Genomic DNA, 24,739 nt, shown 5'->3' on the forward strand with positions numbered 1-24,739 from the left:
CTTTGCCTGCCCCAACCTTGCTCAGGGGTAGAGCTTTTTCTACCACACCCCCTTCAGGAGCCTCCAAGGCTTGGAATTAAGAGGAGACTTAATTTCCACTGTAGGCAAATCCCTGAGGCCGCAGGGGTGAAGAGAAAAAGACAGGGCCTCAGCGTGCTCAGAATACATCCTGGAATTGTATTCTATTCTGCATTTGGCGCTCCCCCAGGGATCTCGGCAGCAGGGTGACACCAGGACCAGGGCACCCGAAGGGCTTCCTGGGAGGTGCTGCCGGAACTGTCAGGGCAGGCGCAAGTGCTGGCCCAGCATCTCCCAGGGGCTCTGCATCCAGAGGCTGTTTCAGCAGAGAAACGAGTTACTGGGAAAAGAGAAAGGCAGCCAGGGGGACGGGGACGTGGGCATGCGGGGCAGAAGGCAGTCGGCACAGGACAGGGAGGGGCCGCAGGTGAGGGGAGAGTGGCCCCAAGCACAGCCCCTCCTTCAGGTCTGCGGCAGAGCCTCAGAGCAGCTCTTGTTGAACCTGACCTGGTGGGGGGAGCCTCTTCCCCGCTGGGCACCCTGGTGACAGCAGGCCTGCCATGGAGGCCGCATCTTCTAATGTCTCAGGCTGAGACCAAGCCCACAGAATAATGGAATCAGAAGGAAGAAGGACCCCCTCCAGACACCGAGGCCCAGAGAGGTGAAGTGACCTGCCTGAGGTCATCCAGTGGGCTAAGGTCAAAGTGTCAAACCAGGACCAGGACCCAAGACTCGAGACTCTCTTCCCCCATCTCCCCTCGCCCCAAGGGCTCCTTTCAGCAACGCTGTAGTTTCATTCGATTCAGCAAATCTCCCAGAGAGAAAGTATCCCAGAATGCCAGGTGCTAGAGGATTCAGTCTCTTCCCTCAGGGTAGATGAGGGGACACAGACACACGTCAGGTCGTGCACCATCTACCCGAGAAACACGTCTGGCATGATGTGGCTGTCGTGAGCGGGGCACGTAACCCTGGGATGGGAGGGCATCCCAGACGTGACCTGCAGGACACAGGCAGGGAGCAAAAGCGGGAACCCGAGCTGAGGAAGCCCGTGTCGGGTGAGGCAAGGGGGCTAAGAGTAGAGCTAGAGGGCAGGGCAGGACCAGGAACAGGGGCCTCGTGAGGCCCCCTGAAAGCCTTCATGGGCCGCTGCACGGGCATTCAGAGAGGAGCCCTTTTCACGAGACGGACTTCTGGAAGGGGTGAGGAAAGGGGCCCAGGAACGCAATGGAACTGGAGTGTAACTCCCCTGGGCTCCGGCATAGATTCGGCCCCGGCAGCTCACCTGCCCCTCCTGGAGGATGTTCCTGAGCAGTGGCAGGTGCTCTGGAGTGAGGTCCCGAAGCGACTTGATGTCCCGGCGATGGCAGATGGCAATCAGATACAGGTCATCGAGCTGTGCGGAGACAGGCAGGGGTAAACCGGGCTCAGCAGGGGACAGGGCCGGGGAGGCTGCCAATCGTGGAATTCCGCCCAGAAACCAGGAAGCACCCACACCCCAAGGCCTGCAGTGTCAGCCACAGCCAATCCCAGGGACCCCGTGGCAGGACCAATCCCCAGGCAACGTGGGCGTCCTCGTGGCCAGGGTGAGTGGGACAGTCTAAGGGACAGAGCTTCTGTTTATTCTTCCTGCTAAAAAATACCATACGAGAGTATTTACATACTCACAGCTGATGGGGAATGAGCGGCGGGGAGGAGGTTCAAGAAAATGCCAAGCACAACTCTTATGGTCTAATCGCATGTACAGAAGTAACTGCTGTAAGACATAAGGTGATAAGAGTGCAGGAGGAAGAAGGACAGACTAGCTAGGGTGATCCCGAGAGGCTTCCTAGAAGAGAAGGCAGGGCACCCGGGTCTTGAAGAAGAGGTAGGGTTTGGAGAAAGGGCATTGAGGTAGAGGAAAGCAAAGGCTCAGAGGCAAGAAAGTCTAGGGCATCTAAGTGGGGGAGTAAACAACTCCATGTGCCTGGAGTCAGAGGCAGGCGAGGAAGTGAAGGGGCATGTGACGGGGGGAAGGGAGCCTCAGGCCAGCAGGGCAGTGAGCTCCACCACGGCTTCACCCTCTCCTCCCTTCCCCTATCTCACAGGGCTCACAGACGGCCCTTCCTGCCATCCGTCCTGAACAGTGCCTTGCTGAGGACCTAGAGTTCACAACAGTCCTGAGACCCAAGGCCAACAAGGTCTTGAGCCAGAGAAGAGCAAACGGACTCTTCCTCTTGCCCAGAAAACCCTCCCAGCCGTCTCTGCTTACCCAAACCCTGGCCTTGGCCAGTTTCACATCCTCGTGCGAGGCAAGCCCCAGGCACCAGGGCTCCAAGGGCCGAGGCATGGAGAGAATCCAGCAGCCCTCAGCCCTGCAATCTGAGCTGCTAGATTCCTCAATGAGATAATTTGGGGACCATGAGTCACCCAACCAAATCCCCAAGGGCCCCAACTTAAAAACTTAGAATGACATTTTCCATATGGTGCGGGATGTCCAACTGTGCCTCTTCATGCCAACAGTCTCTCCATGCCATACGCATTCTTCTCCTCCAGGGCCCTAAGAATCCAGGCTTTCTGCCCCAGACCTGCTACAGATGGGCCCAGTGGGAACCTCCCGGCAGGTGGCTAAGCTGTGCCCACCCAGGCCTCCGTTTTGCCTACAAGTCCCTTCTGGGCTCTTCCTTCTCATGGCCTGTGTCCAGGACTCTCGCACTAGCTAGGGGCCCAAGGAGAAGCAGGAAATAAAACTGCTTGAACCTGGGGTGTGTGTGCATGTCTGTGGGTGTCTTCAGCTGTCCCACGTGTCACTGTCACAGGACTTCCTGTGAAGTAGGAAGTAGCCTTTATTTTAGATGGTACCTGCTGATGAATGCCAAACATGACATGAAATCACACCTCTCTGCTCCTGGCATCGAGTGAAGCATGAAGGCTGTGCCAGGTATCAGCTCACGGGATGGGCGAGGGAAGGAAAACAAACCCATTCTTTGGCATCAGACGTGACCCTGTGTTTCCTGCAGGCAGCCAAAGGGCCCCGGCCCAGAGATACCGGTGACGGGCCTCACAGTGAGGTGAGGAAGGAGGAGAGAAGGCGGCCAGAGGCTGCAGAGGACAGGAGGGGCGGTGTGCGTGAAGACGGCTCCCGGGAAAGCTGCTCTCAAGAAGGTCGGGGCAGGGGCCGCTAGGGGGCCAGGCAGCAGAGCTGAGAGGCTTGGAGGAGGGGGGTGGCCCTGGGCCACCGGAGGCCTCCTCTGTGGCTCGGGTAGTGCAGGGGACTCCTCGGGTCGGTCACCCTACTTTCTGCCGGCCAGTGTTGCAGACCGTGGGCCTGCCTGGATCTGCCGGTATCCAGGGCACGGGGAGAGGGTGAACCGTACACCTCAGGGCTCCAGGTGCTCCTGGAAGAGAGGGTGCAGCTCCCCAGCTTGGCTGGTAAAGGAACAGCCCGCGAGGTCATGGATGCAAACACTGCCCCATCCTCACCCCCAGGGTGGGAGGTGAGCCAGAAAGAGGCTTTAACTGGCCCATTAAAGTGTAAACATTTGTTTTACGTGCTCCCACTGCAGAGAACTCAGGCCTCCCCTTTGGTTAATTATAATCTTCTTAGAGAGAGCGAGCAACATGAGGAGGAAGGGCAGGATTAAGGAGGCCCAGCAGCCTGGAGCAGGGCACTCAGAGACCAGAGAGGCCCAGCACAAAATCCCTTACCTGCTGCTGGTTCCACTTGAGGTCGGGGATGAGGACAAAGCCATCAGAGGGATCTGGATTCTCAAAAACAATCCGGTCAGCTTCAGCCTTCCTGTCGAGAATATTGTACACCCACTGGAAGGAAGGGGAAAGAGGGGGTTCACAGACCAGTCATTTTCCCTGAGAGACACCCCACAGTGGGCCAGGTAGGCTCTCAGGCCTCCCCAGGAAGGACAGCCAAGTCTGAAAGGGCCACTATGCTCGGGGGACCGACACTCAGGCTGTCCTGTTCCGGGGAGCTACTCTTGGGGGTCCGGAAGGGACTTCCCCTCTCCCACTACAGCCATCCCCACAGGGATCACGGCAACTCAGACAGGGCCATCTCTTCAGGCAGTTCTTGGCCGGCACTGTGCACGTGCTCTGCTCTGGCCTCACAGGCCTGGTCTGCAGCCGCCCCTTCCACTGCCCACAGGACTCGGGAAAAGCGTCCCATGGGCGGGCCCTGTCCCACTTTATTCAGGACCACGGGCAGAGAGTCAGGCTGGGAGTTTCTTCTGCAGAGGAAGTCCGCTACACACCAGGGTGGGGAAAGGCTCAGGTTCTAGAAGTTAGTGTGCTGGGTTTCTCAGCCTGCTGGGATCCTTGTGAGGGCTGGGGTTAGCACCGCTGCCCCACCTGGGGACCCAGCTGACATGCACCCTTCATGACAAAGCAGAACAAACGTCACGTGGAGAGGCGATTACACAGACCTTTCCTGTTAACCCCAGGCTGCCAGCTCTCTCACGCCCTTTGATTAGCTGCTGTCAACAGTCTTCAGAGGACCCTTCCTTGGGCGCTGTGTGAATCCCAAGGGCATCACTTTACCATTAAGGTCCTGGAGGCCTCTCTGAAGAAGCCAGCCTGCAGGGAGGTTAAGATAAGAAGGCCCCTGTTCTCATGCGGATCCAACCCCCCAGCCCCGGCTCTTCTCCACTTCCCCAGAGGTCTGAGAGCCCTTTGCCAACACGACTTCCTTCCAGGCCAGTGAACTCTGTGCCTGAAATCCGAGAGCGAACCCTGCTGGAGAGCCACAGAGAGGGCAGGAGCTGGGCTCATACGGCTGCCCCTTCCGCCCCGCAGTCACGAAGGGCCTCAAGCTGCCCGAGCGGTGGGTGGGAGGCCAGGGCGCCGACACGGCCAGGCCAGCGGAGGGCTCCTCTGCCCACCACCAGGAACGCTGGTGCAGCAGTGTCAGTGAGGGCCAGGGCTACACACATCCTCCCCCATGCCCCGCCGAGTCCACATCCTCTGCTGTCGGCCAGCAGGGCCAAGGCCAAGTGCAACTGTCTGAGATGCAGAGCGAGGAGGCAGAGAAAACCTGCCTGGGACAATCTGGGCCTCCCAGACCCCCTGGTAAGACCCACAGCCCGGTCACAATACGGTCAAGAAGAGCCTGGCAGTGCCACTTGTTGGGTGGAGTCTGGGGGCCGCCCAGCAGTGGCTTCCTCGTGCAGCACTGGGGCCAGAGCGATGCACAGCCCAGCAGGTGGAGAACATTCCAAGGAGGGACATTCCAGTCAGAATGTCCTCTCTGACTGGAACTCTCTCTAAGAATGTGCTACTGGAGAAAAAAAGCCAGCCGGATCCTGACCTGAAACCTCCCAAAAATAAATGGGAGGGAGGAGATGGTGTCCCTGCGTGGAGAGCCCTGGTGTGGCCCAGCCTCCCTGGGGCCCTGCTTTTGCCCACAGATAAGCAGCTGTGCCTCCGCCTGGAAAGCAACATGTCGTCTGGGAGAGAATGAACAGGCTCTGGAGCCCAACAAGCCTGGGCTCATCTCTCACTCCCACCACTAACTAGTTGCATGCTGGCAAAGTGACTCCACCTGGGCTTCCCTGGCGCAGTGGTTAAGAGTCCGCCTGCCAGTGCGGGGGACACGGGTTCGAGCCCCGGTCCGGGAAGATCCCACACGCCGCGGAGCAGCTAAGCCCGTGCGCCATGGCTACTGAGCCTGCGCTCTAGAGCCTGCGAGCCACAACTACTGAGCCCGCGCGCCTAGAGCCCGTGCTCCGCAACAAGAGAAGCCACCGCAGTAAGAAGCCCATGCACCGCAACGAAGGCCCCCGCTCCCCACAGCTAGAGAAAAGCCCGCATACAGCAACGAAGACCCAACGCAGCCCAAAATAAATAAATACATAAAGAACTAGCATCTTTAAAAAAAAAGTGATTTCATCTCTCTAAGCCTTGGTTTCCTCCTTCCTCAAGAGGTTCTAATAACACCCCCAAGTGAGGGTTGTGGTGCGAACTGTAAGTGAGAAAATGCGTGTGAAATTGCCCAACACGGAGCCCTGCCCAGGGAGGCAACTGAGAACAGGGAAGGTGCTGGGAAGGCTCCAAGGGGAGGTCAGGCTGGGCTTGCCCGAGGCTACAAGACCGACTGTGGAAAGGCAAAAAAGAAAGCGGATGAGAGCAAGGGAGGTGCGCTGAGGGGACCACGTGCGGGGCTGGAACGGCACGTGAGGGCTGGGAAGGTGTGCTGTGATGAGCCTATCTCACGGGACCACCCTGTGCGGCAAGCCCGTAAGGTGGGCACTGTCGGGGTCCCCATATTGCAGGGAAGGAAGAGGTAGGTGCAAGGAAGTTCACCCAAGTTCACACATTCCGACCCAGAGTCCGGCCCCAGAGCCCAGGCTGCAGGCCACATGGGTAAGCCCTCTGGGAGAGCCGGGAGAGGTCTGAATACACAGGATGTCTCAGCCCAGATGAGAGAGGGAGGAGAGCCAGGGAACAAAGTCCACATGAATCATAGGGGTGACATAAGGGAGAGTAACACGCTGGGAAAGCAAGCCCGGGAGCCTCGGCCCCGCAGACGATATGGGGGTGCTGGCGGCTTCTGGACGCACCCGGCACGACTTCTTCCCTGTAGGTGACACTGGCAACTGACCCAGGAGCCCCTCTCCCCGAGCCCCCTCTTCACTCTCCTCCTGCTCTTTTTTGCTGGCCCCTCTCCTCCAGCCGCCCCTCCCCTGCCTGCGTCTCAGCCCCACACTCTCCCGTCCTCCCTGGAACCTGTGTGGGCAACGGCGGCCACCACTCTGGTGCCTTTTCTGCGCTGGAAATGGCAGCAGGCACATGATATGTGGCACGGCTCTCAGCTTCCACTGGGACCCCAGGAGGGAGGTGCCGTCGGTCACATTTTCCAGACAAGGAAACTGGGACTCAGAAATGAAGGATGAGATCGCAAGGCTCCGGGGCGGCAGAACTAGAGTCCAAACCCTGGGCCGAAGCAGAAGCCCTGATCAGATGACTCACAAATCAGTCTCCAAGGATCCAGATGCAGACACCCCACCGCATTTTTTTTACTGGGAAATTACAAACACCTCAAATTTGAGCAGCCAAATAGGGTAGTTGGCTTAGAGCACAGACGCTGGGGCCAGACCGCCTGGCTTTGACGCCAGTCTCCAAAGGCCTGCTGTGAAGATACGATGCCTGTAAAATGCTCAGGACAGTCGCTGTTCTGTCACCTCGTGAGTTCCAAGAAGCGCCAAACTAACTCACCGTCCTCCACGTAAACCACTCCGCTGCCCACGCCCCCGTGCTGGCTAACAATCCGACTCTGTACCATTCATCGCCCAAGCTACCCCTGGACTCACCCCAGGCCCTTCCCTCACTGCTCCAAATCACCCACGTCTACGCCTTAATCGCAAGGGAAGCTCCCCGCTGCCCCTGCCTCGGTTCAGTCTTCCTCCTTCTTCTACTCTCACAACTTCCAAATGATTCTTTAAATCTGATCACGTTACCCACATGCTTCAAACCTTTAACAGGATGCTCATCGCTTTGGCAATCGCCCACAAATCTGACGATCATTAGAACAAAAAGATTTTTTTAAATGCGGATTTCCCAGCTCTACTCCCAGCTTCATTCTGACTCAGTAGATATGGAGGAGGGCCCTGTGCTCTGTATTTAAAGAAATCTAACCAGGCCATCCTGACGAGCAGCAAGGTGTGGGAACTCCTGGTCTCCTGGACGAAGTGCACAAGCCTCTTTGTGGCCCCCGCCTGCCTTCTCCTACCCGTTCCCGAAATGCATCAAATGGGTCCAGTCCTCTGTGCCCCTATACTTGCTCTTCCCTCTGCCTGGAGTGCCCTGTCTGCCTCTTCCAGCTGGCAAACTTCTCTTTGTCCTTTAAGACCCAACTGGAGGATCCTCTCCCCTGTGAAGCCCCCCACTGTCTGGGCTGATCAGTCGCCCTCTGTGTCGATACTGTACCTCGTGTATAGACCGCCAAAGTGCTCATCCCATTATACTGCAGTTACCAGGTTGCATGCCTATCTTCCTTACAAGACTGTGGGGACGTTATCAGTGTTCATCTTGGTGACCCTCCAGAGCCTAGCACAGGGCCTGGTACATAGGGGATGCTCAATAAATACAATGACTATTGCCCATTAAGCTGAGTGCTTGTAAACTTGCTAGAAACAGCCGAGAAAGAATACATGGGAAATTCCCTGGCAGTCCAGTGGTTAGGACTCGGCGCTTTCACTGCTGTGTGCCTGGGTTCGATCCCTGGTTGGGGTACTAAGATCTCACAAGCCATGCGGTGCGGCCAAAAAAAAAAAAAAGAATACATGAATGCTCACGTCAAGCAGAAGCTGGTAGAGCAGAGGGGTTATTATTTCCGAAGAGGATCTGCATAATGGTCTATAAGAAGGTATATATACGACTCACACCAGCTGTATTACAGGCTTCCTCTCTTGAATCCCACATACGTGCAACCAGTGCAGCAGAACACACATTCCAGGACATCCCCCTGCAATCTTAGACACAGTCTAGGAAGATGGAGACATATTTCCCTTCTACTTAGAAGACAGAGCAAGTGCTGGGACTTCTTTAAAAAAAGGAAAAAATCAAGCCACTGTGAGTTAGAGGAGCCTTGTGCAAATAATGTGCAGGGGACCACGGCTAACAGCTGGGTTGGGTCTTCCCCAGGGGACCCCCTGCAAGCCCTGTCAACCTCCTGTCCTTCCTCCTCCCAGGCACAATCCACATCCCGAGACCCCACATACAGGACACCCTCCCTCCTCCGGGACAAATGGCTGTGAGCTTCCCACACTACGATGTCCCACACCACCGTAGCCTGAATCTTGGGTGGAGTATGTAGAGATACTCTACAGGAGAACGCCTGATCCATCACATTATCTCTGAGCGTGCACATGGGACCAATTCCAGGCAGAGGCTCTGGCTCTGACCCAAGAAGTCGGATGTCTTAGCGAAATGGCCTTGCACCTGGCCCAGTTGCTGAAGACACTTCGAAGATGCTCTCAACCCACGGCCATCGCCCTGGGAGAAGAGGCCCTGCACCAACCCCCGAGCCTGCCCCCTGCAATGGATGCAGGGGAGCAAGGGAAGGGGGTTTCTACCCTGTGACTCAACTCCTGGAGGCTGGTTTGCTGTGGGTGAAACCAGGGATAAGAGTCTGGATGAGGAGGCCTAACCAGCACCCGTCTTCACCGTTCACAGACCCCCGGCCAGGGCAAGCCATTCTGAGACCGTATCAAGGCTCCTGTAGCGTACTTAGAGATTCTTTCCACGAACTGGACTGCTCTGAGACCCCCGAGTGCCTCGGCGGCGTGCCCAAGACCGCTGTCAATTCCCTTATCAATGAAGGTGACTATCTTCTATGAAAGAGCGACAGCCTCAGCCAGCCCAGCACTGTCTATGCCATCTATCCTGCTTATTCTTCTCCACAGCACTCACAGTCTCACGTTTTGTGTGGTTACTTATATATTCCCGCGCTGACACCTGAACAAGGAGGTAAGCTCCGTGAAGGCAGGGGCGCCGTTCTACTCTCTGCCGTGTCCCGTGGCCTCTGCGGCGGGAGAGCACTGGACCCTGGCACCACCTCGACAGGTGCCTGAGAAGATACACTGGCCGTGGGGACAGCACTCCGAATCTGACCCGTGGGGCTGGCCCAGGCCGTGGCAGCCAGTACCTGGATGCTGAGGCTCTGGGACTCCAGGTGCGGTAAGGTGATGTTCTTGTAATCGTCGCCCGTCTCCCGGACCAGGCGGAGGTCCCGGTGCAGGTACTTTTGCAGGTGTTTCTCTGTGGCAGGGTAAACCACGGTTGTCTTCACGTCTGCAATGACACAACACAGCCCGGGCCACAGTCAGCCGCTCTCTCCACACAGTCCTGCCACACTCTGACCCTGACAGGCACCACGGAAAGGATGGGCCTGGTCTCTCTTTGATTCCCCAGTGAAGGGAGCCAAAGACTAAGAAGTTATGTTCACCCACGACCCACTCCCACGAGGTGCCTCGTGCCATTAAATTCATGACCTGAACCACACTCGGAATCTGGAAAATGTACGGTTTTCACTGATGGGTCACTAGGTCCCTCATCACCATTAACCCTAGCCCTCCCCTCTTATTTTCTAGGCACAGGAATAAAACGTTTCTGTGGTTAAGACTCCGCGCCTCCACTGCAGGGCACACGGGTTCGGGGAACTAAGATCCCACATGCTGCGCAGAGTGGCCAAAAAAAAAAAAAAAAAAAAAGCCAAGCAGCCTCCTTAACGCAGAGCGGTGCAGCACAACAGTGGCTGAAGGCACAGACTCTGGGGCTGGACCATCAGGGTCCAAGTCCTGGCTCTGCCTGCTCCTCACTTGGGACCCCTGCCCCAGTCCAGGTGTTTACCCTCCCTGTGCCCCTACTTCTCCATCTGTCAGCTGAGGGTGATAATAGCTCATATGTCATAGGGTTGGGAGGATTAGCAAGTTAATACCTGTGGAGCTCTTAGAACAACAATGTCTAACACGTAATAAATACTGGCTATTTTCAACCCAGGGTTACCCAGTCTTGACTTTGGCACCATCAACATTTCCACCTAGATAATTCTTTGCTGTGGGGCTGTCCTGCGCATTGCAGGCTGTTTAGCAGCATTGCAGGTTTCTACCGGGATGCTAGTTAAACCCTCTCTCCAGTTGTGACAACCATAAACGCCTCCAGACATTGCCAAGTGCCCCTGGGGGATAAAACTGCCCCCAGTTGAGAACCACCGTTTTCATCACAAGGAAACCTGGTAGTGTCCCTAAAGAGACTCTAGGCTAGGGTCCTAGTAAAACACCACCCGGTTTTGGTTAAGTCCTTTTTCCTATTTCTCTTAACATCTGCTACAACAGCTTCAACACAGATCTTAAAAGCAGGGAAGGAAAATGTTGTCTTAAAATCAGTTGGGATGTTTCTCAAAGGATCCAAGTCCTCCCTGACTCTAGATTCAGATGTGCTCTCCCAGAGAGGTCCCTGAGAGGAGCGACCCAGCATGGGCATCGGACACTCCAGGAAATGCTCAGACTCACCTACGGACCCAGAACTACCAACCTAGGTCTGAGGACATAGGCGATTTTCATGCTCATTTCACAGGTGGGTAAAAAGACTTCACAGGGATTCCAGACTCATTCGACACCACGCTGTGGGATGGGGCAGAGACAGGACTGGAACCATGGTCTTCCCGCCCTGAAGCCTGCTCTTTCCACCTCTGCCTGAAGGCCCATATCGTCTTCCAGCAGCTGAGTGCGGGCGTCCAAAGGCGCAATGCCAAGAGCGTGATGCCTGGTAGAACCAGAGGCCCCTGGCCTGTCAGCTCTAGCAAGCAGAGCAGCGCAGCATGGAGACACAGGCTGGCATACGACTCTCCCCTTCCTGGCTGTGCCACCTTGGGTGTTATTTAACCTTTGAGTCTCAGCTTCCTCATCTATTTATGGTGCTCATAAAATCTAATTTACAGAGAGTCGTTGTTATCGTTAAACAAGGCATGTCAACTGGACCCACGTAAGCGCTAAATAAATGTCACCCCGCTTCCTAGGAATCTCTGGATCTGACCTGGAACGGGAGGCACAAAAGTCTCCTCGCAATCCTCTGGGCACTTCTCACTCCCACCACCCTCTAACAGCCCAGGGTCACAGGCCAGAGATCAAAGGTCAAGCACACCAAGCTCTCAGGAGACAGGAGACTGCCTGAAATAGATGGAATGTCAGCACCTTGGCCCTTGCAGTGCAGCCTGCTGGGGAAGGACGAGATGCTGGCACCAATCAGCCTGGGTTCAAATCCTGGCTGTGTAACCTTGGGCACGTGAGAAGCCAGTGAGCAGCAGGTGGGAAACCTCTAGAAGCTGCCCTCCACCTGCACCCCCATGGAAAAGTGCTCCTCCAATGCTGGCTCTTACTCTCCTTGTGTCGCCTGGGCGGGGCAGGCGGAGAAAGGCCCTCCCTCCGGGTGGGGAGACGGGCCGGGACAACCTAGAGAAGAGCCCGGCCCCACTGGCAATGCACACACAGCCCTGGGCTCCCGGCCTGGGAGCCCCTGGCCGCTCCAGACTGGAAAGCCACGGGGCCGATGGGCATGCCCGCCTGCCAAGGCGGGCCACAGACCGCCCCCGCCACAGAGCCCTGGGAACCGGCCCCTCCTGCCCTCCCCCCAGCAGCAGGGAAAAATAAAAAGGCACTTTCCGGGGCTTCCCTGGTGGCGCAGTGGTTGAGAGTCCGCCTGCCGATGCAGGGGATGTGGGTTCGTGCCCCGGTCCGGGAAGATCCCACATGCCGTGGAGCGGCTGGGCCCGTGAGCCACAGCCGCTGGGCCTGCGCGTCCGGAGCCTGTGCTCCACAATGGGAGAGGCCACAACAGTGAGAGGCCCGCATACAGCAAAAAAAAAAAAAAAAAAAAAAAAAAAAAGGCACTTTCCAACTGCTCACTTTCTGCCGTCCTGTTTCCTTTCCTGAGACCCGCCTGCCTGGAGGAGGCGCACCTTGCTGTACTCTGAGCCCTGCCAGAGCCAGTCACCCCTTGCCCGGCCTCGGTCAGAGTGCTGGCATCAGGGTGGGGATGCCCCTCCAGTCTCGCCCAGGCCCTGCTCCAAGCCCACTGACCGCCACTCTCCCCCGGCTGTCTCTGCCCCAGCCACAGAGACCCCCTTACACTCCCCACCGACTCCCACCTCTAGGCCTCACACCTGCTGCCCCGTCTCACTCCCTTAGGCCTCCGTCCAAAGGCCAGCTCTCAGACGGCCCGACTAGAGAGGCACCCCTTACCTCCCCACACCCTGCCTCCTTCACCCCTCACTGCCTGACGATGGAGGACATATTTATTGTCTGATTTCCCCATTAGACGGACTTCCCTGGAGAATAGGGATTTTTGTCTACCTTAAAATTTTGTTTTATCATTTTATCCCCAGCACCTGGAAGAGCGCCTGGTATACAGCAGGTACTCAACAAATACTGAACAAATGAAAAAATGAATCTGGTCTTTTTAGACTTTAAACCCAGGAAGAGCATTTCTTGTCCCAAATGGAATAAAACCTCTCCGGAAAAAAAGAAAAAAAAGGTCAATATATTTCCCAATGCTGAGTTTCTCACTGGCAGCCAAAAGCAAACTCTGGTGTTTATCCAAATGACCTGCAACTGAGCTTCACGAGGAATCTGGGCGAGAGTCAATGCCCGATAAATGCTCAAACCATCGGATGAAAATACGTCGGGGAAGAGGACATCCACTCAGGGCCTCAAAAACATCTCCTCAGAGATTACTTATTAATTACAGAGGCGGACACAAAGTGACTGGAGTGAACATCACTCCTCATGGGATGAACTGACGCCCTGGGCCTCCTGGGCTGTGCCGTGGTGTGCCCGACAAAGCGCATAACCTGCATCCAATCGCGAGGCGACATCCTCCTCCCAAACCCAGGGACGCTCTACGGAACAAGTGGCTTCACAGCTCTTCCCAAGTGTCAAAGTTAGGGATGAGGGACTGCTCCAGATTACAGGACGCTAGGGACTGGACTGGATCCTGGACGGGGGCAGGACGGGGGTGTGCGGGAGATTCCTGCTTGAAAGGTGGTACTGAAACCCTGGCAAGATTTAATAATGGTCTCCACATCACTTAATGGCTTTGTATAAATGTGGAAGTTCCCAAAATTGATCACTGTACTCTGGTTCCTAGGAGACACGCACTGGCGCGCTCAGCACTGAGGGCACCACGTCTGCAACTTACTTTTCAATAACAGAGCGAATAGCAACAAAATATTATTATATGTGTATGTGGAGAGAGAAAAAGGAAATGTGGCCAAATGTTAACAAGAGGTGAAGGGCTTTTTAAGGGAGTTCTTTGTACTATTCTTACAGCCCTTCTGTAAGGTTAAAAAATTTTTTCGAAATATAAAGTTACATAAAAACGTGTTGGTACTCTCGAGACCCTGGGTGCTAACTGCCAGTGGAGGTACCAGGCACTGTCCTAAGCCCTGCATGCATATGTACCCACTCACTCCCCACAGCCAGTGTGAGACGGGTATGACTTTGGTCCCCGCGTCACACACGAGGAAGCTGAGGCTCAGCGCTGGGCTTCAGCCTCGGCACCACGCACCAGCCGCGCAGGTCAGCAGACGTGGCTTCACCCTCCGCCTGGCGCCCTCTCTGCCAACCCCAGTTTAGCAAGTTGACTTAAGGGGCCACCTGCCCAGGATGAGAAGTACCTGGCACCTCCCAGCCCAGAAGCTTCTCCCAGTAGCTAGAGAAGGAACAAGGAACTTCCTGACCCTGCCCTCCTCCTGGCATTCTTAAAAAAATCAACTCCAAAACCAACAGCTCAAGAATGTTCACAGCCTATTGAGAGCATCCCTGACATTCCTTACAAGGGCTTCCTATTCGTCATGCTTCTTCAAACTTTGTTTTTATTTTTAGTTAAAAGTGTGTTTGCACATAGGTTAAAAGTCAAACCAAGCTTGTTTTTACGTTTTCTGCTCCTTTCTGAGCACCATTTTCAACTCTTCCGGCCATTTCCTTGCTTTCGTACTTCCATAGTTCCAAATCACAAACATTTTTATAACTCGTTCCACCTTGATTTTTCAGTTTTATTATTATTTATTAACCTCCCATTATGGAAGGTAAGGATTCAGCTTTTTTACCAACTCTATACCAGAAGAGCACGAGTACGCGTGTGCACACACCTTTCTACCCCGCCCTCACAACACAACCAGATCACAATTTTGGATAAATCGGTGCTCAACATCAGCGCCGTTACGATGACGTAAGTGCTGTCTACTGCTGAAGGGCGCACTATGACTATTTTTCCTTTTCAGCACAGTTTTTGGGATACAGAGTTAGTATTTACTTTTTTTGTTTTCTTTTCTATAAACTTGTCACTAATTCATCCCCACATCCACTTCCCTTTTTATAAAAATCTCCTCTTGATGTTACAACTCATCAGGCACAAGAGCAACAGTGTGTTCACGGAGCCTGCAGGTGCCCCGTGCAGAGCTGTGGCCTAGGAGCTCCGAGCACTGCCCTCGCCCCCTCTCTTGTGCTGGGTACCTTGTTTCCCGGGTCCATTATCTTCCTCTTTCACATGTATGTCCTCATTTTACTGAAGCAGTGCTTCTCAAGCTTTAGTGTGCATCAGAACCACCTGACTCAGGACGCCTGGGGTGCGGTCCAAGAATCTGCATTTCTAACAAGTCCCCAGATGCAGCTGCTGCCGCTGGGCCAAGGACCATACATCAAGAACCACGGCCCTGGGCTTCCCTGGTGGTGCAGTGGTTAAGAATCTGCCTGCCAATGCAGGAGACATGGGTTTGAGCCCTGGTCTGGGAAGATCCCACAGGCCACGGAGCAACTAAGCCCGTGCGCCACAACTACTGAGCCTGCGCTCTAGAGCCCGCGAGCCACAACTACTGAGCCCACGCACCTCAGCTACTGAAGCCCGCAGGCTCTAGAGCCGGTGCTCTGCAACAAGAGAAGCCTGCGCACCGCAACGAAGAATAGCCCCCTCTCGCCGCAACTAGAGAAAGCCTGCACGCAGCAACGAAGACCCAACACAGCCAAAAATAATAAATAATTAAAAAAAAAGAACCATGGCACTAAAGTACAAACTCAAGATGCATCCAGAGATATAGCGCAAGGAGGAACATTTAGAGACTTGGAACATCTGAAAATGTCTTTATTCTACTGTCGCACTTAATTAAGCGCTTGGCTAAAGAATTCTAGGATGGGGGCTTCCCTGGGGCTTCCCTGGTGGTGCAGTGGTTGGGAATCCACCTGCCAACGCAGGGGACACGGGTTTGAGCCCTGGTCCGGGAAGATCCCACATGCCGCGGAGCAACTAAGCCCGTGAGCCACAACTACTGAGCCTGCGCTCTAGAGCCCGCGAGCCACAGCTACTGAGCCCATGTGCCTAGAGCCCATACTCCACAACAAGAGAAGCTGTGACAATGAGAAGACTGCGCACCACAATGAAGATTAGCCCTGGCTCACCACAACTAGAGAAAGCCCACGCACAGCAACGAAGACCCAATGCAGCCAAAAGTAAATAAATTAATTAAAAAAAAAAAAATTCTAGGATGGATAGCAATGACCCTCCAAGTCTGAAAGCACTGCTCTGTGACCGTCTAGACTGCAATGCTGCTAAGAAGCCTGAGGTCATTCTGATCCCCAAACCTTTGTACTAACCGATTTTTTCCCCGCTGTCCCGCGTGTCCTGATGGTGTTGATGGGTCTTGGAGCGGGTTTATTTTCATCCATCGAGCTGGGTAAGTGTCAGGCCCCTTCAGTCTTGAAAATCATGTTCTTCAGTCCTGGGACTCATTTTTTTGATTATTTTCTTCCCCATTTTCTCTGCCCTTTCCTTCTGGAACACTACTTGCATATTTAACTTCTTTGATTCATCTTGTAGTTTTTTTTCTCTCCCATTTTCCAGCTCTATGTCTTTCTGCTCTACTTTTCAGGAATTTTTCGTCTTCTCTTCTGTTTTCATTTCTGTTGCATTTTTTAAAATATTTATTTATTTATTTGGCTGCAATGAGGTCTTAGTTGCGGCACATGGGATCTTTAGTTGTGGCATGCAGGATCTAGTTCCCTGACCAGGGATCAAACCCGGGCCCCCTGCATCAGGAGCATGAGAGTCGTACCCGCTGGACCACCACGGAAGTCCCATTTCTGCTGTAGTTTTAATTTCTAAGAGCTTTACCCTTGCGAGGGCACCGCGGGAGCAGGCGAGACGCGGGGGCTAGGGAGCCCTTACCGGCCGGAAGTGGCTGTTTTGGGACTGAGCTGGCGCAGCAAACTTCCGGTCCAGGTCTCCTACTTCGAGTTAGTCCACAGAGCGTGTCGGAGCCGAGCCCTGCTGATCAGCATGATCACGGACGTGCAGCTCGCCATCTTTGCCAACATGCTGGGCGTGTCGCTCTTCCTGCTTGTCGTTCTCTATCACTACGTGGCCGTCAACAATCCCAAGAAGCAGGAATGAAAGTGGCGCTTTCTCCGCCCCAGGGTTCCAGGACATAGTCTGAGGCAAGATGGAGGGTGTGAGGGGCCTTCACACTTCACTTCATCCCTTCTACCCATCACAACATACAAAGCAACTACACCTGGATTTTTCCAAACAACTTTTATTTCCTCAAAGTCTTCCTTAACCTTATGGAACAAGAAGCTGCCACTGAATAGGGCCCAGCATAGGGCTACTTTATTTTCTACTCCCTCCCCCCAATATAAAAATATAGATTTTTTTTGTGGTCCCCCCCCAAAAAAAATAATAAGAGCGTTAAAAAAAACTTCCTTATTGATAGTATCTTGTTCTTTTGCTTTCTATATACCATAATCTCTCTCTGAGATTATAGTCTTTGAAAATTCCTTCTCCCTGCGTAGTTTCTGTCTCCTCCAAGTCTCTTTCTTTTCCTTCCTTCCTTTTCCTTGTCCTTTCTTTTTTAACTGAGGCATTACTCAAAAGTCTGCCACCTGGTTTGTCCACTCACTCATATGTTAAGAGTAGAGCACTAAGTCGCTGGCGGCAAGCCTGCGGACACACGAGCGCTCACCTGGAGCCTCCTTTTAGGATCATCGGGCTATTCCTTTGCATGATGGAGCCCTCAAGAACTTAAGTCTTTTCTCTTGGGCTGGTCAGATTCCCCACACGATTCTTCCAGTTTCCTGTGTGGAGGTAGGAACCTGGCAGGCAGCATTCTGAGCGATGAGGAAGAGAAGCAGGTGGCTGGAGGGAAGGTGGCCAGGGGTCATCTCAACACTAAACGTGCTGACTTCCACTTAACCTTCTACGTTTTGGTACCATCACCCCACGCTCACCGGCACCTAGAATCTCTAGACCCATCTCTGGAAGGAGCAGTTACCAGTCCTGTGAAACGGGAAAGAGGATTTTGGCAGCCGTGGCTCAGATTCCCCTCGGCTGGCTCAGGTTTCCCCTCTCAGACCTGCCACGTCAGTTCCTCCTCCCTTCGCTTCCTTGGTTTGTCTCCTCTCCCTCTAGTCTTTATGGTAAAGGTAAGTCCTTTCATGCCATTTTTCGTGAGGGTTTTAAAGGAAACAGGTGGGCACTTGAACTGCCCCCTTTTAACTGGAGCCCAGGTCCCTGTCCTTCTATCTCCCTTCTAATGCTTTATTTTTCTTCTTAGCCGTTTACTGACTCTTGACCTATTTGTTATTTACGGTTCCTCTCCTCCAACTGGACATCAGCTCCTTGAGAGCAAAGACTCTGTTCTGTACACTGGGTGTACTTTGCCTGAAACAGCACCTGACACGTGTTGGGCCCTCACAATACAGTCTACAGAACACAGTATATGCCACTTTACTGATAAGAGAGTGTGTGCGTGTACAACTGCATACACATACGCACACACAGAAAAAAGTCCGAAATTCAGGACATATTCCAAGATGGGACGTTATCTCTGGGCAGTGGAGATGTGTGTAATTGTAATTTTTAAAATTAGTTGTTTTGGGTATTCATTACATTTTCTAAAACAAATATGGATCACTTCATAACAAATATACTAAAAACAGAAAAATAAGCCACCCCTTAAAACTGAAGCCCAGGGAGGTTAGTAACTTACCCAAGGTCATACAACTAGTTAAGTGGTGGGGCTGAGATTGAACCTAAGAAGTCTGACTCCTCTATGCAATAGTGCTTTCCCTGCTACAGGGCCATCCTCTTCCAGGCCTTCTCCTAAGAGATCTGTGCTGCAGCCACTTTCTCCAAGAAGCAGCCCCATCAGGTAGGAGAGACATGATTAGTTCCAACCCCTCCTGGAGACACGTAAACAGCTGTCAGCAAAACCAAAGAGCTCAGTGAGGTGCCAGAGCGATTGCAGCTGCAGACTGGGAGGTCCGGGAGGACGTCAGAGCAAGAGCCCAACAACGTGATGCTCGCTGCTTGCTGCAATGCCCCCTGGGAGTGCAGGGAAGCAGAAGCTCGCTCCCCTCAGCACCGGGGGCCTGTCTGAGGAGCGGCCCCAGGGGGTCCGCTGAAGCCAGATGCTGGGCTGGAACAGGCTCTGGAGGGGAGCACAGAGGGATGAAGACGAGCCCGCGGACAGCCAGGAATGATGGCTGCTTCGACTTCCGTGGGTGGTACCAACCGCCCTGCCGCCCACCCACTGTGACAGTGATGGACCGTGGGGAAGGAGGCCTGGGGCAGGGTGGTCGCCGCCCTTGTGGGGCTCAGGGCAGCAGCTGTTTCTCTACAGGGATGCTGTGGCGGCAGGAACGGTCACACCAACACACCCCAGATGACAGCAGCCCCATCCACACCCGCTCCCTCTCTCCGCAGCCTGAGGAGCAGGCTGGTGTGCCCATGGCTAGCACAGAGCTCCGTCCTGCCTGTCAAGACCCTTAATTAGGGTCTCCTGAACATCCTTCTCCAACAAATAAAATCAACCCTGTCCCCCACCCAGACACGAAAGCCCAACTGCTTTCAGAGGCAGGGCTACAGACAGGAAAGAGCAGCTGCCTTTCTTGCTCTCTGCCAAAGCTAGCTTAGCCAAATCCCCAGGAAAATGCTGTTGCACATGAAACATGAAAATGCAAACCACAGACAGTCTGCTCTCCTTCCCACACACATGTTCAAACAAGCCTGCTTTCCAGCACTGCTGATGACTTCTCCCCGATGAGGTCATCGCTACGGCCCAGCCTGTGGCTTCTGCCCTCCCTCCATTATCATGAGCTGGTTTCAACTTACCTGACCCAGATGTGCAGGCTCAGGGGAGCAGGGGAGAAGCAAGAGCAAAGCGTGAGTGGGCTGGGAGGCCCACCCCACCCTCCGTCCACAGGAGCCAAGCAGACCCCCGGGTGATGGGCTGCCAGACCCAGGCTGGCAGGGCACCCCATCAGAGCATTCCTAGAGAAGGCTGGCAAGGGGAGAGGCTGCGGGGGGGTCTCCCAGGACTTGCGTTTTCTTTCCTCCTCTTGGGGACCTCCCCCCGGCCAGACAACACCCTCCCCAGCCCTGGTGTCATAGAGACCAGGGAGCAGGCCAGAGGCTGGAAGAGGAGGCCCGGGGCAGGGTGTACACTGTCCCACGCTGCGGGACACTGAAAGTACTCAAGTGAGGCCTGAAAAGACCTCCAGATCAAGGATAAACAGGGCTGAAGGGTGTGGTCAGGATCCTACTGGAAAGAAGCTTCAGCCGCCCCACAGCAAACCTCCAAACAGCTAATTACCTGTCGCAAGGAAAGCACAGAGATGCCACTGGAGACAGAGGAGAGGGAGATGCTGATTTTAGCAAGACCCTGGCTCGGGCAGGCTCCTCAGCGGCCCCTCTCCTTGGTCCTCCGAGGCCCGGGAGGGTCAGGAGAGGGTCTGACAGGACCTGACCTGACCTGACGGCCCAGCCACAAATTCAGTGACTCTGAATGCAGCCCCAGGGGTTACATCCTTTAGGGATGGGAACTGCTGTGGCAGGACGGGAGTTGCATCTGAACAGAAGGATGAGAGCAGATATCCAACGAGATAATGGAGCTGCCATCGACAGTCCTGGCGAGACCCTAACCCCACACGCGGGAAGAAACTGTTCTGGGGCCCAGCGGACCAGACTCTAAGAGCTGTTAGACTGAACACTCAGGAGTCCCAGAAGACGGCCTCAATCTCAACTTCCGGTCTCAAGGCATCTCCTTACTTCACTCTGAAAGGAGCAGAGATGCCAAGTCTCAGGGCATCCTGCGTGTGCTGGCGCGAGGCGAGAAGGTGGAGGGCACAGGACACCCCGCCTCCCGGGGACCCACGACGACCGGAATTCTAGGCCTTCGCTCACGGAGAAGCACGGATCAGAACCAGGCCGCCCAGGCTGAAGTGGAACCAGCGCATGGGTAATCCACCCTCGCCCACTGGTCCTGAGTAAGCTGACTTTCTGCTGACTCGAGCCTTAAGACTGCCACAGAGTCTTGCTTGGTGCCTTGCCCCATCTGAGAGACTGAGAGAGTGCGTGGTGGCCACATTTCAGGAGCTCAGGATCTAGCCACTTCTAAATAGGCTCTGAACGCAACAGCTTTTCCCAGCCTCGCAGAAGCCACAAGTCTAAACAGAGAACTGAACAGAGGCCTCTGCTCCCAGCTGGTGAAGGAAGAGATGGGGGCACGGAGGAGGCCGCACCCGAGGGCTCTCGGAGCGCAGCTGGCAGGGGAGGGGCAAGCGAGGCCCGTCAGACAGCTGAGAGGAAGGCAGAACCCAGACTCTGGGACAAGAATTTTACTCTGGTGGTAGGGACCGTTCCGTCTTGAAGATTCTGCTTGCTGTTATTCCACTGTCCCTCGAAGCCCCAGAGAGGGCCCTGGCTTGCTGGTGTCAGAAGCTCTGAAGCACCCAGGGAGAAAGGTAGACAGAAATCTGCCATCTTTAGGCGGGCTCTGCTGATGAAGAGAGACTCCTGTGGGCTGGCTCGCCTTTCCCCTGCCCCATTAAAGAAGCCCCATGTCAAAGCCCAGCTAGCTGAGTCCACTCCGCAGCTCTGTCCACACCGCTGTCCTCACGGGGAACAACCTGCCTTCATGTCTCCAGGTGTGGGAGGAGCTAACTGTGCACGGCCCACCCCGCCAACTCCCAGCATCACCCCTCCACGGCCACACACTCTTGACCAGTATCTCCCAGGTATGTCTGTGCAGCTAAGTGTAAATCTCCAGAGTTTGGGGTCTGCGTATTTGGGGGTACACAGCGTTGTTGATGAACTGACAAGCCCCATGCAATGAGGGTCATTCAGGCTGTGAAGTAGGGACGTAGCCAGAGGCCCCAGTCCAGGCTAATCTTTTGGGCTGCTTCTTTGTTTGGTTTGCTGGGGGTGAGGTTAACGTCCTAAAAAATCTCTAGCAGAGCATTGCATGATTATATTCTCAAACAATTCAGAAGTCTAACCTCTAATCCTTCTCATTGGCGTACACACCAATAATAGCTCGGTGCTCATTATTCCAGTCTTTTCTTGAATGAATTTACATATACACGAACACATGTACATAGAAATCTATTTTTTAAGCACAAGAGGGACGGGTCTTTAGGGGTTATCTGTGACCTCAGAGATCTCCCATGACAGTCCATACAGACCTCCTCCCTCCTTTGTAACAATTGCGTTGTAGCCTAGGCTGCGTACGCACCATGCCTATTAACCCTTCACACACACAGGGTCACTCAGGTTGGTTTTGGTTTTATTTTTCATTTTTTCTATCACAAATGATGCTGCAGTGGACATTCTGGCCCCTCTTTGTGACGTGCATGAGTGACTGTCTAAGTCGGACACCTAGAAGTAGAAACGCTAGGTCAGAGGGACACAGGTTTCAATATCTCATGGATCTGGCCATGTCTGACACCCCACCCACTGTGCATGAGCACCTAGGACTCGCTCTGTGCAAGGGAGTTTGGGAGAAACGAGGTGTCTGTCTCAGCTCACCAACACTGGCTCCATCTGGGCACGGTCTCAATGGGGTAACTTCTCTATGGCCTAAGCTCCCTACACCTACAGAGCCCCACCCAGCATACTGAGACATATGTGGAAGGTCCCCTTCTCCTATTTAATAGTGACTCTCAGGCCGTTTCAAAAACCCACACAATGGCACCACAGGAACCAGAAGAGGATGTGGGCTCTAAACAAGCAGGGACAGAGGACAGGATGGGAAACGATGCTGGAGACTGGGACCAACTAAAGGCCCCCTCTAGAGAAGAGCTGTACCAACTGGCTCCATCCATTGCCTACCTTCATCCTAGGGGCAGGCACTTAATGCAGATGAAAACAGAGGAATGTGCTCCAAAGATATTAATCCTTGGGCTGGAGCAGGGGTAGGAAAACTCTTTTTAGTTTTCTTTTCTTTTTTTTTTTTTAAACAACTCTTGAAAAATGTAAAAACCATTCTTATCTCACGGGCCATACACAAGGAAGCAGGCCAGATCTGGCCCATGAGCCATGGTGGACAAGAGAGCACGCAGGCTCCGGAGCACACACTGCTCAAACTGCACACTCAGGGAAGGCCAGATGGCCGACAAGCCCCACTCCCCCCCCGTCTGCACAGCACTGGGCAGCTACCCACCCAACAGGGGCCTATTGTGGAAACAGACCTACCTATCAGCTCACTAGACTGTCAGCCTGGTTCTTCATTTTTAAATACAAATGAAGCAGGAATTCCCTGGCGGTCCAGTGGTTAGGACTCTGTGCTTTTGCTGCGGAGGGCGCAGGTTCGATTCCTGGTCGGGGAACTAAGATCCCACAAGCCACATGGTACGGCCAAAAAACATTTTTTTAATAAAATAAATACAAATGAACTAACATTCACCAGACACTGAGGGAAAAATAGCTGAGGGAAAAAAGAATGACCAAAATAAACAACCAGAACCAGATCCCAGAGGAAACGGGATCACTTAAGGGTCAGGAGATAATTTTTAAAACAATTCTAATTAGTGTGTCAGAGAAAGTCAACCCAGTTTTGGCCTCTGTGAAGCAAGAGCAACACGCTATGAAAATGAAATAATCAGAGGACCAGAAGAAAGAAAATTAAAATGGTGGCTCCCAAATGAAAACCTTCTCTAGGAGGTCTGGAGGACAACGTCAAGACCATCTACCAGTCTACAGAAAGAAAAGACAGATGGGAAAAGGAAGAGAACAGAAACAGCACATGGGACTGAAACCGTGCACCTCAGATTGGGACTTGAACCCACGTGGCCGGGACTCAAACCCAGCCAAAACCCACGGTCTTCCAACTGAGACCACACACCTGCTTTCAGGACTTAAGGAAGCTCAGGTTCTTGATGTCTCATCACAGAAAGAATTCAGTGAGAGAAAAGTGATACGTAAGAAGTGGATTTATTTAGAGAGAAACACACTCCACAGACAGAGTGTGGGCCATCTCAGAAGGTGAGAAAGGCACCAGGGTATGGGGCTGTCAGTTTTTACAGGGGTGGGTGATTTCATAGGCTAATGAGTGGGAGGAGTATTCCAGCTATTTAGGGAAGGGGCGGGGATTTCCAGGGATGGGGCCACCGCCCACTTTTTGATCCTTATGGATCCTTAGAACTGTCATGGCGCCTGTGGGTGTGTCATTTAGCTTGCTGATGTGTTACGGTGAGTGTATACTGAGGCTCAAGGTCTAGTGGAAGTTGACTTGTCTGCCATCTTGGACCCATTTCGTTCTAATCAGTTTATGTCATGTCCTCGGGCTATATCATTCTTTCAAAGGCTGTGCCCTGCCCCCTTCCCTCCTGTGTCAGGACCAATATAGGAAGTCTAACAACTAATAGGATTTCCAGTAAGAGGAAATAAAGGAAACAGAGAGAAGGAAATTATCAAAGAAATAATAGAAAAAATATTCAGAGTGAAAGGCTAACATAAGACTTTAAATTGAAAGGGTCCAAAAGTACCCAGCAGAGTGAATGAAAAAAAAAAAAATCCAACCTAGACACAGCATTACAAAACCCCACTACACTAAAGATAGAAGACATCTTATATGCTTCCAGAGAAGGAAACTAACAGAGCAAACAAATGACAACAAAAAGCGAAGTTAGCTACAGAGAAATGAGAATTAAACTGGCATTGGATATCTTATTAGCAACAATGCTTTATTTAAGAGATCAATGCCTTTAATATTGGGAGGGGAAATAAATTTAAATTCTGTATTCAGTCAAATCATAAATTAAAAGTGAGGGCAGGGACTTCCCTGGTGGTTCACTGGTTAGGACTCTGCACTCTCACTGCCAAGGGCCTCGGTCCAACCCCTGGTTGGGGAACTAAGATCCCCACAAGCCACGTGGTGTGGCCAAAAAAAAAAAAAAAAAAAAAAAAAAAA

The 24,739-nt window shown here is 53.4% G+C and overlaps 2 protein-coding genes across 2 annotated transcripts in view; one reads left to right on the top strand and one right to left on the bottom strand.

Moving 5' to 3' along the window:
• Nucleotides 1–24,739, bottom strand: part of DCPS (decapping enzyme, scavenger) — a 34,604-nt gene that overhangs the window by 968 nt on the left and 8,897 nt on the right. Inside the window, exons 3-5 of the mRNA XM_029208652.1 lie at nucleotides 9,650–9,795; nucleotides 3,703–3,816; nucleotides 1,301–1,411 (exon numbers count right to left, since the gene is read on the bottom strand). Coding sequence (XP_029064485.1) covers nucleotides 1,301–1,411; nucleotides 3,703–3,816; nucleotides 9,650–9,795 — 371 coding nt within the window. The remainder of the gene's footprint in view (nucleotides 1–1,300; nucleotides 1,412–3,702; nucleotides 3,817–9,649; nucleotides 9,796–24,739) is intronic.
• Nucleotides 16,150–17,209, top strand: LOC114887181 (dolichyl-diphosphooligosaccharide--protein glycosyltransferase subunit 4). Its single transcript, XM_029208653.1, has one exon. The coding sequence runs from the start codon at nucleotides 16,831–16,833 to the stop codon at nucleotides 16,942–16,944; it is 114 nt and encodes a 37-aa protein (XP_029064486.1). The 5' UTR covers nucleotides 16,150–16,830; the 3' UTR covers nucleotides 16,945–17,209.

Source organism: Monodon monoceros, unplaced genomic scaffold (genome assembly GCF_005190385.1).
Source record: "Monodon monoceros isolate NGI ecotype Baffin Bay Population unplaced genomic scaffold, NGI_Narwhal_1 Super_Scaffold_7, whole genome shotgun sequence".
NCBI classification, from domain to species: Eukaryota; Metazoa; Chordata; class Mammalia; order Artiodactyla; family Monodontidae; genus Monodon; species Monodon monoceros.

What these genes read in the sequence shown, in the direction of transcription:
- LOC114887181 (XM_029208653.1), top strand. Translation starts at nt 16,831, where the DNA reads ATGATCACGGACGTGCAGCTCGCCATCTTTGCCAACATGCTGGGCGTG.